Source organism: Callithrix jacchus, chromosome 7 (assembly GCF_049354715.1).
Source record: "Callithrix jacchus isolate 240 chromosome 7, calJac240_pri, whole genome shotgun sequence".
NCBI classification, from domain to species: Eukaryota; Metazoa; Chordata; class Mammalia; order Primates; family Cebidae; genus Callithrix; species Callithrix jacchus.
Genome location: NC_133508.1, coordinates 111,910,705 through 111,925,199, shown reverse-complemented (window position 1 = coordinate 111,925,199; position 14,495 = coordinate 111,910,705). Strand labels below are relative to the sequence as shown.

Below are 14,495 nucleotides of genomic sequence, written 5' to 3'. Positions count from 1 at the left end.
TTCTTCAAGATCCCAAACATCTTGGTTCCCTGATCTTAGACTTCCAGCCTCCAAAAATAGTTAAACAACAAACACTATTTTTGGGGCTTCTATAACAGAATATCATAACCTGCGCTATGGTATTCTGTTATAGCAGCCCCAAAGAAACTAAGAGAAATTGGTACCAACAGCAGAGTACACATATCTAAACATGTGGAAGTGGCTTTGTGGAAGTAATGGGTGGAGGCTGGAAGAATTCTGAGGTTCATGCAAGAAAAAGCCTAGATTTCCATGAGGCAATTTTTAAAGGTGATTCTGGTGAGGACTCAGAAACAAGAGAGAGAAAACTTTCATCTTCTTAGAGAATACATAATAATAAACAGAATGTTGGTGAAAATACGTATGGTAAAGGTCATTTGAATGAGGTTTCAAATGGAAATGAGGAACATGTTTTTTGATATTAGAGAAAAAGCAATCTTACAATAAATTGACAAAGAATTGGCTGAACTGTGTTCATATACTAGTGTTTTAGAAAGGTAGAAAAATTGAGGCAGAGGGTCACTTTTTCCCAGTTATGGAGCCCGTAATGGTGGAGCCAGAATTGAACTAAAGCTAGAGTTGTAATTTCTCTAACTCTTTTCATCTCAAAGGGTAATGTAGACAGTGTGGGGATGGGCAGTATAGGTAGAGATGAGGGTGGAGTTCCAGGGTGCTTCAGGCCAGAAGAAATGACTTTATCAATGTGATCCATAAAGAAATACTGCCTTAGGTTTTCCTAAAACTGACTCACATTAAATAGTAATCTTGTTTTGGAGCTTTTCCACTTTAGTAAGATAAAAGAGCTGTAATAGTTAGAGACTGTTCATATTACACGGCTCTAAAAGAAACCAGATGAAACTATGTATGTGAGAGTGCTTTGTAATCTGCAGAATGGAATATGGATATTATACTCCTTCCCCAGATCAGGATTCAGTACCTGACATGGAGATACTTGGTAATGAATTAGCTTATGATATAGGAAGAAATCTCTCCTCTCTCTCTCTCTCTCTCTCTCTCAGTCACACACACACACACACACACACACACACACACACACACACACACGTATCTGTGTATCTCCACACTAGATTGGGAACTCCATGAGTGCAGTATCTGTGCCATCTCTGTGTCCCCAGTGCCTCCAGTGCCTTATGGAACAACCTAAAATTAGTCATTAAACAATAAGCATTTGTGATTTAAAAAAACCTGTTATAATGCCTTTCCTTTGAGTTGGGATTTTTATAGGGTAGACTATCTCTCTTTGGGACCAGGAGAAGGGATTGTTAGGAATCACTGACTTTATTACAGAGCCACATTTATATATTACATGGTAGGAGGCAAGGGTTTGAGGGTTAAGTGCTGAAAGGCTGCAGCTTGGGAAGGTAGCACTCCCAGTGACTCAGCTGTGGCTCTTCTGAACTTCAAGCCCTGAAAGATGTGGGGTGCACATTGAAATGAGGGAAACAGGAACCAGCATGGAGATAAGGTTGCTTTGTTTCCTGGGAGACTGTTTCCCCAGTGCATTGAGCCAGGAAGTGGGTTTTTCCCCACCTACTGACCAGGGGATGGGTTAGATAGTCTTGTCCATCATCACATAAAAAAACAAGCATGATAGACTGGTCAGACCAGTAAGCTGTGGGTCTTGGCATGACAACATGGCCTGTGAGTAACATAGTCACAATAACCTGGTGCTTGCTGTGACCAATGGAGTGGAAGAACAGGGTACAGTGAAGGATCACAGGCTGGAGGCAGCATGACCGGGAAGTCTAGTGTTGACACTGGATGCAGAGCGTAACATGCAAAGGAATGTACAGGTGCAATGCAAACACCAAGCCCAGAGCAAGGTGACCTTATTCAGCCCAGGGTTATGCCATGAGCCAGAAAAAAAAAAAAAAGAGAAAAGTGAAGGGAGTAAGTGGCAGTGAATGCAGAGGAAAGGGTGGACTTTCAGAAAAGCTCTACTAACCGAGTTTGTGTTGGTCAGTGAAGCGCTTGTAATTGGGTAAATGCAAAATGGGCTACAAGTCCATATCAAGCACCTGTGAAGAGGACTGGAGCAGAGAGGATGAGCCAGACCACAGTGTGGCTGATACCGGCCCACACAGTGTTTGACCATCTCCCCAGAAAGGAGTCTCGACGGTCAGAAATATGGTGATGTATATGTATATGTATATGTATATGTATATGTATATGTATATGTATATGTATATGTATATGTATACAGCGGAAATGCTTGCATTGACCATTTTACCAAATCTGTATGTAATTTATTTTAGTGTAATTTCTTGATATCAAACAATTCATTAATCTACAGTTTCTGTTAAAACAATTTCAGCATTGTCTAAAAAAGAAATACCTGAGCCTGGGTGGACTCTGCTGGTTATTATTCAGCTGTCCTACCAATGCTAGTCATATGATCATAGTTGTGGAAAGAGTTGCTTTACAAATGGCATCCCAAGCAGGTGCCCACATTCATGCCTAAATAGAAAAAAGTGAGAAAACTGATGTGTAAAGACCTTTCAACCCAACTGGACTGCTCGACCTTTTGTAAGCTTGGGCAGGCATTATGCACACATTTGTTAGTAGAAGCCCAAGAGAGTAGAGTTAAAATTAGGTCCTACCAAAGCTGGCTAAGCAATTATTAGGATCTCAATAGCAAAGAAGTTACAGAGCCTGAATTAAGGAAGGGGATATTTTATCAGTCAATAGGGAAGTTGAGGTTTATGTGATCCCAACTTTTTGACCCCACTTCATTTAATCAGGGTTTAAACACTCCCAGTCATTCCAAAACTATTGACTTTTTAAGAAAAAACTTGAGCCTGAGTAACAGACAAAAGACTATATATGATATCACTCTAATGATTTATCTTAAGAATCTGTGAACTGTGGAATCATGATTGTTAGGACTGAGAGACACCTGCTCACCTTTCTGAAATGAGGAGCTGAGATATTCTGAGATTTAGAAAGGGTAAGGTATACAATGTTGACCTTTTGGAGACAGGAAACCTTTGATGAACTATAGGACACCAAGACAGTTCATTTAAAGATGGTTTCAAAGCATTATCCGGAGCTGGTTTCGATGTGCCTTACTGAAGCTCTTGGGTTGTCTTTTTACATAAACCTGGTGAAATAATGGCTTTTGCAGTTGTTCATGTGTCTGCAACTCTCATGTGGCACCTTGGTTTCTAAGCTTTGTAACTGCTTTTCAGTCTCTTTTGTGGATGAAATTAAACTTTTCTTACTGTTTGGGCAGCATGGAACTTTCCTGCGACGGGCTGTTAAGGAGCAAAAAGGCATGAAGAAGTCACCCAAATCATCTCCATGTAATTAAGGAGTGCAAACAACTAAAAAAATTGTTGTTAATGATACTTACTTGACTCTATAATATGAGTCCCTGCTCTGGTCTTAGAATAAATTAAGAACTAGCTGCTAATAAATTGCATAGATTATAAAACTTTGTTACAGGTAATAGGGTATGCATTTTTTAAAAGACAGATTTGCATTTGGGCTATCTTAAGGCTTTCTTGTTCTTTTCCTTTCTCTGCCTCTCCCTGACTGCTTCTGTCTATCTCTGTCTGTCTCCCCCTCTCTCTTTCTCTCTCTATATACACACATACAGTAGTCCCCATTTATCCATGATTTCACTTTCTGTGGTTTTAATTGCCCATGGTTCAGCCACAGTCCAAAAATATTAAATGGAAAAATTCCAGAAATAAACAATTTATAAGTTTTAAATTGCATGCTATTCTGAGTAGTGTTATCAGATCCTATGCTGTCCTGCTCTGTCCTGCCCAGGATGTGAAATGTCCCGTTTTCCTGGGTATCCGTGCAGTATTTGCCACCCACCCTTTAGTCACTTAGAGCTGTGCTGGATATCAGATCGAAAAAGCCTGGTATACATAGGGTTGAGTACTATCTATGGTTTCAGGCATCCTCTGGGGGTCTTGGATTGTATTCCCTGTGGATAAGGGAGGACTACTGTATATACTAACATCTATGCCTATGTCTGTGTATGAATGTGTATGTACATGCACGATGTATACATACATATGTGTGTGCCTGTTTCTCTAAGGTACTAAATAATTAATGAAAGATAGGTTAAAACAGAAAATAGTGCTCAACTTTGACATATATACTTAGATTGACGTACTAAGGTTTAGCATACAATCAAGAAACCAGTTTATCCTCTTTAACTCTTAAAAGACTCTAAAAATCAAAAGTGATCTATGCATTATTGGTTTGGTGCTAGATGTGAAATTAATGCAAATCTCTCTCTCTGTCTCTCTCTCTCTCTCTCTCTCTCTCTCTCTCTCTCTCTCTCTCTCTCTCTCCCCGAAAGTTAACACTTCAAGAGCTTAAATTTAGTTAGGAATTTATAATGATAAAAATAAGCTCCAAACAAAATTGTATCTTTATTTACTGAGCACATTATTATTTTGATACATGACAAATAACATCAGTAGGGATACCAAGAATAATGCTCTATCCTGGCCTGCAAATCTAGCAGAGGAGATCAATAAATAAAGAATTACATATTATGTAATGAGATAGTAACTCAGGGTCTTAGGAGGTGGGAGATGGGGGGTGGGGAGTGGAAGGCTACACAGCACACCAGGGCATATGAGAGAATATTTCCCAAGAGAAGAGATGCTTATACACCACGGGTATCATCTGCTGGCTGGCAGGTGAAGGAAGGGCCTTCACAGTCGGGGGACTACATTGTATTCTGAACACAAGAGACAGCAGGTAAGTTTGAGTTACCAGAGTTTAGGGTATGTTGTGAGAGGCTGAAGAATCTGCTGAAGTAGCCCTTACTTTCCCAGCTGGCCTCCTCTGTGAAGCCCTTTTTGACAAATGGAGCTGGCAGTCTCCTCTGTGCTGCCATGAGTTTTTGCATATTTCTGTTGTTGTACTTTTCCCACCCACTTATTGATATGCGATTTCCATACTTATCTGTGGAATAATTAAAATCAGGATGATTTCCTAGTTCGTATCATAAGGCCTAGAAAACAGCAGGGACTCAATACATGTTTATTAAACACATACATGCATGATTGGCAGGCTGTGTGAGTGAATGATTATGCACTGTTTGAGGATGAGAAAGTAAAGAATTGCCTTTGTTATCAAGCAACCCCTTGTAAAACCTTATGGGTTTTGTTTTTAAATTTTAGGTTACTTGCAGCGTATAACAGCCTTACAGATAAACACTTGGCTGGGTATTTTAACAATACGAGGATAAGGCGGCATCTCTTAAGATCAGGACTGGTAAGTTTTGGTTTCTTTTCACCCATCTTCTTGTTTTATTAAGTCCAACAATTCCCTACCTTTTCAGGCTTTCTCTTTGAGTGACATCTTCCACTTCCTCTCACTTTAGAAAAATTACTTTCTTTCCAAAGTTTTGATTTATGTGTTTGAGGTTGTTTGAAAAGATAGGAAGGCAGGTCATAATGACTGCTAAGAAAACTTATAAATAATTGAGGAAAAGGCCCTGAGAGGTTCCAACAGCATATTTCATTTGTCTGCTTATTCATTCATTCAACACATATTTATTCAACACATTGTATGAGCTAGAAACTGTTAGGAATTGAAGATCAAGACCATTTTACTGTCTTCTTCAGAAAAAAAATACTGCTTTTGATATTCATAGAATATGATATGGAAGTCATGTACATTTCAACCTTTCTCCCTAAATTTAAAAACAATTCTTTCCTGTGATGGCTTATTGATAATGTTGGTGTATTTCATTAGTTTCCCAAATGTGCTTTCCACAAAATTGGTATTCCTCTAAATGTATATAATGTGAAACCTTTTTTTTTAAAGAATGAACAAATATGGAATGTTTACTATAATTTTAAAAATTTAAATCCAAATATGAAGTGTAATTTTAACTTTTTTTTTTTTTAGTTTAAACCTGTGAAATGCTATGCAATTGCTGAAGAGTGATTTACTTCCAATTTTGTGGTCACTTTTAGAACAGGTGTGATGTGATACTGAGAAAAATGTATGTTTTGTGGATTTGGGGTAGAGAGTTCCGTAAATGTTTATTAAGTTTACTTATTTCAGGTCTGAGTTCAAGTCCTGGATATCCTTGTTAATTTTCTGTCTCGTCGATCTGTCTAATACTGACAATGTAGTGTTAAAGTCTCCCAATATTATTATGTGGGAATCTAAGCCTCTTTGTAAGTCATTAAGAACTTGCCTTGTGTATCTGGGTGCTCCTTTATTGGGTACATATATATTTAGGATCGTTAGCTCACTTATATTCCTCTCTAAATTGTCTATTCTCGTTAGCATTTTGTTAAACCTTTTTTCAAAGTTCTTAGTTTCTTTGCATTGGGTTTGAGCATGTTGAAACCTTTTAAAAATGTTATAGTATTCCATGGAAAGAAAGGGGTATGGCTATAGAAAATGTTGGTTGTTTACCATCTTAAAACACAATGGGTTTTCTTAACTATTGTTGTCATGGTGTTGAAAGAGCAGGTATTGCATTTCTAATTGTTTCTGTGCTTGGCACTCAGCTGATCTCAGAGAACTTGCTTTTCTCCTCCTGGGGCTTTGTTATCAGACAGACCTGGCTGAAACCACACTTGGTACTCATAAGCCATTGAATCTTGAGTAAATCACTTTCTTAACTTTTTCAGCCCCAACTTCCTGTAAAATGAGAGTGATGGCACCCAGCTCTCAGAATTGTTGGGGCAGATAGAGAGATATGCAATAAATGGGTATTGTAATTATTGTTACTATTAACATAACTTCTTTGGATAACAGTCTGTGAGCTTGCATACAAATGGAAAGGAGTTTGTATTTACTTATCGGCATCATTAACAAGCACTGGTTGAACCCTGGCTGTATGCATAGCAATTCAAATAAGAAAGATGCCCCCCTTTCTCTAGAGGTTCAAATATATCCTCTCTGCTAGCAGTGTTCATAGTCACCAGGACACTTGACAGAAAACGCAAATGTGATAGCCCTGCCCCAGACCTACTGATTCAGAAGCTCTGGTAAGGGGCCTATCAATTTTCAACAAGCCCTGCAGATGGTTTTCATGCAGGGTCAAGTTTAAGCACCTTTGCCCTATAGGAGCTTCTACTCTAGTTGGGGTGATCAGACACAGTCACAGCGGGGTGATAACAGTGACTCGTCTTAATTGCCAAGGGAGTGGCAGTCAGGATGTTTTAACATTTCCTCCAACTCAACACAAGTTACATGATATCCCATGGATAACACATTCAAAGACTGTAAGTGGGTTATTTGTAATTCCAAAAACACTTTCCATAGGTATACCTCTTTCTTCCACTGGAAGATGTATTAACAAAATAGATTATCAATAACCCATCACTTGTAGTGAGATCTGGTGATCTCAATATTCCAGTGTGTTGCAACTCTATTGTTAAAATACTACAATTAACAGAATTAAAAAATACCTATGTGGCTTGCATGAAAGAGGAGAGCAGAGCTTAAATAAGTGGAGAAGAAGAAGGTGAACAATCCAGATGGGTAACACTATTTGTTTACAGGGGATAGAGAACAATACAACAAATCAACAAATATGCCCACAGGAAGGAATAAAGAAAAGAAAAATAAGTAAATACGAAACAAAAACGACCACTCTTGGGACTTGCAATGATGCTAGTTGAGACCAATATTAAATATCTTGTATGTATGCCAGTGCGTAATCTGTAAAAATCTGAATCAAAACAACAAATTAAATTATATTCCAGGCTGGAGAGTGGAAGAAAAAAAGCAGTAGGAAAACAAAGTAATGAAACCAATTATTTTTTTAAAAAAACTGATGAGCTCCTCTGTAGCTCCCATGTTTGCCCTTCAAAGTATTTCCTTCGCGATCATCACTGCTCCTGGGCATTGTTTCAAGGTAGTACCCCACCCCCTTCCTCCAGGAAAGTGTTCAAAATAGAAATGAAAAGAACACCTGGGTTCCATCAAGGGAAAATTCTTACTCTGATGAAAACCTTGTTTTAAACGTCAAGTGTAGCACCTGTGTGTGTTTTCACAAGGATGGGTATATGAGACTGCCTTTCTCCTTTTTGCCCTATGAAATATTCATTTAAAGTGAAAGTTTATCAACCATAGTGATACACTCCTTTAGGCTTAGAAGCTACTGCTGCTTTCTCTCACTCCTTCTCTCCCTTATCCTTTTTTCTCTCTCTCCTTCCCTCCCACCCCCATCCCCAATGCCTCTGTGTGTGTGTGTGTGTGTGTGTGTGTGTATGCCTGTCTGTGTTCTCCACCCTCCAGCCTCCCTTTTTTGGAAACTAACACCACATTTTCTATTTTATATTTCTATGTATGTTTTATTTATTCATGACAGATCACAAGAAGTGGAAGAATACTTTCCGAAAAAGAATATAAACTAAATATTATGAAGCGAGATCATCAAAAATATATTCGGGAGTGTTTAGCCCAGGCAATTTTTCATAAAGTTCTTGATATGGAGGTACAAATATTTATTTATTTATGTATGTATTTTTTTTCTACTTCCATGTCACTGAAGACGGAGGTATAAATCTTTATTGTTTTCTTTATAATTGATATTTTCTAGTATGATAATTAATAATGTTTTTGTACCTAGAAAAAGAGATATTCTTCCTGCATTTCATTAAAAAAGAAAATGAAACAAAGAAATTCTCAATATCTCTCTGGGTAGCCAGGAGCCAGAAGACTAGCATAAGCCTTCCTTCATTTTAGTTGGAGAAAAATATGGACATCATTATATATTTTGTGATATTTAATTTTCCAAATGTAGATTTTTCATTCACAATGGCTACTCTAAAACATACCAGCCCTCACCATCTGTACCTCAATTTCCATTTGCTAAAAAAAGTGACATCTGCTTAAATATCAGTAATTCCACTGCCATGAATTATTTCAGATCTGCTATTCTTTTAAGGCTCTGAAGCTCAGCCGTATGTTACATTTCAAGGAATAGGCATTTTAACATCTGCTGTCCCTCCTACCATAGGCCACTCTGGTCAACATAGATGCACAAACCAAGCATCAACAATATATTTTTTTTAATCTGACAGGGCACTTTAGTGAGGTATCTAGCTAATTTGATAAATTATTTCAGCCTTGCTCCATGGAACTTGTAGTTTCAAGCATCACCACCATTTCAATCTCTGTGAAAAAGCGTGTCACTTCTTGGCTTGACCACAAAAGCAGTAAATCAGAAAACTTGGCTCATAAAACCATTGACCTGTGAGTGCAGTAAACATTTATGAACAACTGTAGAATTGGCAGTGAATCAATACTAAGTCTAGTGCCACTGAAAATATTTATTATTATGCTACATCAAGTAAATGAGGTATTCACTTAAGATGTGTATAATCTGTTAATTTAGGAGTTCATTTTCTGTGTCATATCATGTCCACGAATTACACAGAATCATCATTTGTGGCCACAAATTCTTGCTTGTAAAGCTATCAGCTGTAATTTTTCTGTGAAAACAATAAATAGACAGCATAAAATTAATCAATACCTTGTTTTAAATTTACTCCACAGGCACTGAGTTCTCTGATGGTCTTAATCCTTGAAGTCTAGTTTTCCAAAATCTCACTTATCACATTGCAACACATCATAAGTGTTGAATATGCTATTATTTAAATCTTTGCAGATTCCTAAAGTTTTGAATAAATATTTTAGATAAATGTTAGTATAATATACTAAATATATTATACTAATATACTAAATAATGTAATTTTTACATAATAGAATAAATAGCATATATTAATACTGTAAAACATAAAATATTATCTTTAAATTGTCACATTTGTCTCACATTTAGTTTATGATGATGCTCCTTGCTAATACTGCTATATTAACATTCATGCATTCACTCATTTAACAAGAAATAATTGCAGTTGTCCCATGTGCCAACATGAGGCTGTGCGTTTTAGCTGCAATGTAGGTTTAAAAATGTGACTAAGTGCTAGAAGAGAGGACCAAATCGACCGGACTCAGAGAATAGGAGAAGGATGACTTTTCTCTGTGGGAGTCAGAGGAAGCTGAACAGAGGTCTTGCTCTTTGAAGACTGAGTCAAAGTTCCTATGAAAATGCGGGAAGGGTGTTCCAGACCTAGGAAGTTCCAGAGGTGAGAAAGAACGTAGTAGATGGAAAGGAACCCTCATAGAGGCCAGACTGCACAGTGGGTTAGGTGGCAGGAGTGGCAGGAAGTGACATTCTCCAATAAGTTGGTACCCAGTCTCTGGAGAGCCTTAAATTTTCAACTAAGTTTGGGATGTAGGTGATGAGGCGATAAAATGTTTTTCAGCAGGGGAGTAAAAGAAATGAGCAGAGCTGTTTTAGAAAGATGATGTTGCTAAAAATGTGGAAGATGGATTAATGAGCTGGAAAAGATTGGAGGTGGGAGGTCAATTAGGAAGCTATTGCCAAAGGGTGCAAGCTAACAGCAGTAGCAGTATTGCTGGGAGACGCAGCTGTCTACAGAGAAGCTCAAGTGGGGAAAAGAATTAAGTTGACTGAATAGGGAGTAGTGAGGGAGAAGAAAGATCTCAGAAGAAGGAGTTTCTCACCTGTTAGGAGGTATGTGCACTGCAGGAGATCAAGAACAATAACATGGGCTGAAAAGAAACTTTCAAGTGGTCAAAAAAATGTCTTTAGAATGGTGTCCTGGAAGCTGGAAGGTTCTCACAAGCTGCTGAATAGTTAAATAAGATGAGCACTGGGGTAATAAAATGAAATTAGGTTTGACCCAGAAGATGAAAACATTGGTGGCTTTGGTAAAAGTAGTTTATGAGGTAGGGAATGGCAAGTCAGCGGATGCGGATGACTACAGTGAGTTGGAAATAAATGGAAGATGGAAAAAATGCTGATAGTGAATTGAACATTTTGATGATACGTGGGTAGGAGATCAGAGGAAGAGAGAGGAAAGGGAAGTGTTAAGAAGAGGATTGATGGTAGGGAATTATTGAGTCTGCAGGGTTCCTAAGGCAGCAGGAGGGAACCAAGAACAGAGGAGAAACATTTTTTCAAAGGCCCAATGAATAAAACACTCCAAAATACATCTGATTAATTTCAGTTTTCTTTGTAAGCAGATTATTTTTATGTGAGGCTTATTTTTAAATTATAGAATAATTATTACAAAAACTTTGGGGGAAAAAGGCATGAAAAGAAAAATAATTACATACAATTCCTCCTTTCAGAGACAACTACTGTTAACATGCATTTCCTTTTAGTCTCTTTTCTATTCATATTTTTACCTTAGTAAAATCATACTATGTTGTGACAGGGACAACATGGTTTTGTGAAAAAACACAAGCAAAATACAGGAAGTTAGTGTCAGATAGGCCAAGGCTGAAATTACAGCTCCTCCACTGGCTGGGTATATGACGTGGGGCAAGTTCATTATCCTCTACCTCAGGGTCTTTCTTTGTAAAATGATATGGCTTGGCAATCAGAGTCGATCAAGAAGAAATAATGTATGTGAAGCACCTTCCTAGCACAGAGACACACACACAATATAAGCTTGATAAATTGTATTTCTGAGAAATTCTGTGTCCTGCAGTATGTCCATTGTCCATTTTTTAAACAAAATCTGTATGAACCTTATTTAAGTGATCAATCATATATTATTCCATCATATGGATGTGCCAAAATATAACCATTCTTTTTATACTTCATACCGTTTCTGCATTTGTTTTGCTTTGAAGAAAAAAGGGGAAAAAAATCTTTCAGACAGTGTCTTTGTGCATTTAAAAAAATTACTTTGATTTCCCACAGTTTTAGAAGTGAAATTTAAGGGTTAAAGGTTATGAATGCTTTTAACTACCTAATATATGTTCAAAACTGAATTTCCAAATAGTTACACCAATTTATATTCCCACTTGTGCCCTGATTCAGGTGATTCTTCTTCATCTCAATGACAAGAGGGGTAATTGAGAATATAGTTAGCTGTTGGAATTATTTTCCTCTAAAAAGGTCTTTGCTACAACTGATATGATTCTCTCCTTCATTCTTTCCTGTATGCTTAGCGTTACCATCAGCTTGAAATAAAAAAGAAATTGGAGACTTTAGCTAGGAAGGAACAAATTCAGAGGTTTAAGGTAAGGAGCTATGTAACTCTCTTTTACTTTATTGTATTATTTTATGATTAAAAAAAAAACAGTGAAACTATGATTCGAGTTCCCTGGGACACTTTACTTTTGGGTAAAACATAGTTGAAGTCAATGATGGTTCCACCAAGCCTAAATCCTAGCCATCATCATTACCAAAGATTGTGACAAAAATAGAAGCTGTTTGTGCAAAATAAATTAAATGAGGCGCAAACCTTTCAAAGACAAACTTGAAAATGTTCTTTTGCTTTTATAATTCTTGTGATAGAGGTCAAGAGATTTATGTTTGTGTCTTAAGAAGGTAAAAATGGATGGTAATGTTTCCAACCTGATTGAAAACAAGACTTTTTAAGAATTATACAATGGCATATTTTCATTTGAATGTGACCCTTGGAACTATATGGTAGAAAGGATTCTCTTTAGCAAAAGAAAGCATGATGAAATGTAGACATTTAGTAAAAGGCATTTTACTAGTCCTTGTTTGTTTTCTATTTTTTAAATATATCTTCTTTGCAGTGAATGTAGGAAATAGATAAACTTGAATCAGGAGATGAGAGATTCAGTTAAATTCAAGATTTCCATTTAGGTTGACAGTTTTACTTAATTTCTTGAGTCATTTGTAATCACATGTTGTTCTTAATTTTCTGTATACTGTAGTACTACAAGTGTGTGGCCTAAGATACGTTTCACAAACTGATGAATGTTTTGTAAAGCTTCTCTAGAATAACTTGCTATAAGAAACAGTAATTTTTCACCCTTGCCTGATGCACTTAGGTCTATTTTATCAGGGTGAGAAGATAATTTTGTTACAAAAGTGTTTTTAAATGGCAGAAGATGGGTCAGTTTTCAAGATCAAAAAGTTGGTGTGTAGAGATTTGTGGTTAATCCAACTTTGCCAATATTGTTCTACATCAAGGACTGGATCATATATCTTATAATTTATCTGCTGAAATGTTGATGGAGAGAAATGGTTACTGGAAAAAAGAGTCACTCACCTTGCACGAAGCAGGAAACATTGCTGTGCGTTATTCACCGTGGCCCAGGTAGCCAAACCCACTGCTGGAAGTACATGGGCATTTTGTAGCATTGTCTGAGATGTCTTACTCTTGTGCCTCTTCATATGATTTTTATTTGTAGCAATTTTCACTTTATTACTGAATTTGGCACAAGATGTATTTTAGCTCTCCTTTTCTTAAAACATGCGACACTTTTTGCCTAATGGAATTATTTATTTTCTAAGATAGAAAAGTACTACTTTTGGTAGTCTACTGATCACAGTAGTAAAGCTAATTATGCTCACTATGCTTTTTGTAGTGTTCTGCTTAAAGCAAATTAACAAATATTACTGCTAAAATGGAGGATACACTGCTTTTGCAGTTATTTATTTGAGTAAAACTAAAGCAGACTCAATTTTTTGCCTTTTACCACCACACCTAACTCCTTAACAAAGCTGTGGAAACTTTTCCTAACTACCATGAGAGGCCTCAAAAGTAACTCTTGGATTTCTTTAGTCATATAGTATTTCTTTCACGTCAGGCACAAATCTAACCTAGATTACTAACTCTGCATCTATTTGCTAAAGCGCTTTCTTATTCTAGGGAGAGCACACAAGAAGATCTGTTGAAAATAACATGCCAATCCTGTCTCCCCATCCCCCAGTTGGCCCAAAGACTAACCGTGGCCATAGTATTCTGGTTGATGAAGGACATTCTAGTCCATTAGCACTGGTGAGTAATATTAAACACTTTGTCATGTAGTATCCCAGCTAATTAATTTATTATTTCTTATTCTCAGAAAGAATGCTCTCTGGGAGCATCCTGCCAGTCTCAAGAGAGACAATCTGTCTCTCTTGAATGTCTCACTTTTAGTCAATATCATTACCACTAAATCAATTTTGCTCATTAATGCTAGATTAGTTTTCTAGAAGTGCAGATTACTTATGTTACTTATATATCTAAATACTTTCCCTGGCCTGTATTCTCTTTAGAAAAACCCAAACTCCCAAGTGACATTTAAGACTCTAAACCATAGAACCTCAGGTTAGTTATTCCCATTTTTTTCTGCATGATTACTCTTTAGCACCCTTCAATACAGAAAAATTGAACCACTAGTTGTTCTATACATATTCTATATTTTCTGACCTCTGGATTTTGTTCTTGCTCTTCCCTCTACTTCCAGCTTATCTGTATAAATTCAGTGGCACCATACAGCATATTGGGCTAAATACTAACATTTGAGCTTCTTTTATTAAGAGTCTGCACATACTCTAAGATAAAAATAATTAAATGTGCAGAAATTCTATCTGAAGAAACTAAGCACTGATATTTTATTCCAGGTTGATTCATTTCTAACCTAAAGGTGGTATTTGCTTGAGGAAAGGTAAAGTA

The 14,495-nt window shown here is 36.9% G+C and overlaps 1 protein-coding gene across 8 annotated transcripts in view; it reads left to right on the top strand.

Moving 5' to 3' along the window:
- Positions 1 to 14,495, top strand: part of ERICH3 (glutamate rich 3) — a 109,384-nt gene that overhangs the window by 17,080 nt on the left and 77,809 nt on the right. For 4 of the 8 annotated variants that reach the window (XM_078332247.1, XM_035251883.3, XM_009001495.5 and 1 more), the window contains exons 2-5: positions 5,190 to 5,283; positions 8,348 to 8,473; positions 12,028 to 12,099; positions 13,707 to 13,835. Coding sequence is in view for 5 of the 8 variants with exons in the window: in XM_035251883.3 (XP_035107774.3) it covers positions 5,190 to 5,283; positions 8,348 to 8,473; positions 12,028 to 12,099; positions 13,707 to 13,835 (421 nt within the window). In the remaining 3 variants the exon portion in view is untranslated. The remainder of the gene's footprint in view (positions 1 to 5,189; positions 5,284 to 8,347; positions 8,474 to 12,027; positions 12,100 to 13,706; positions 13,836 to 14,495) is intronic. The other 4 variants (XM_078332249.1, XM_078332248.1, XM_078332246.1 and 1 more) reach the window with 1 other exon arrangement.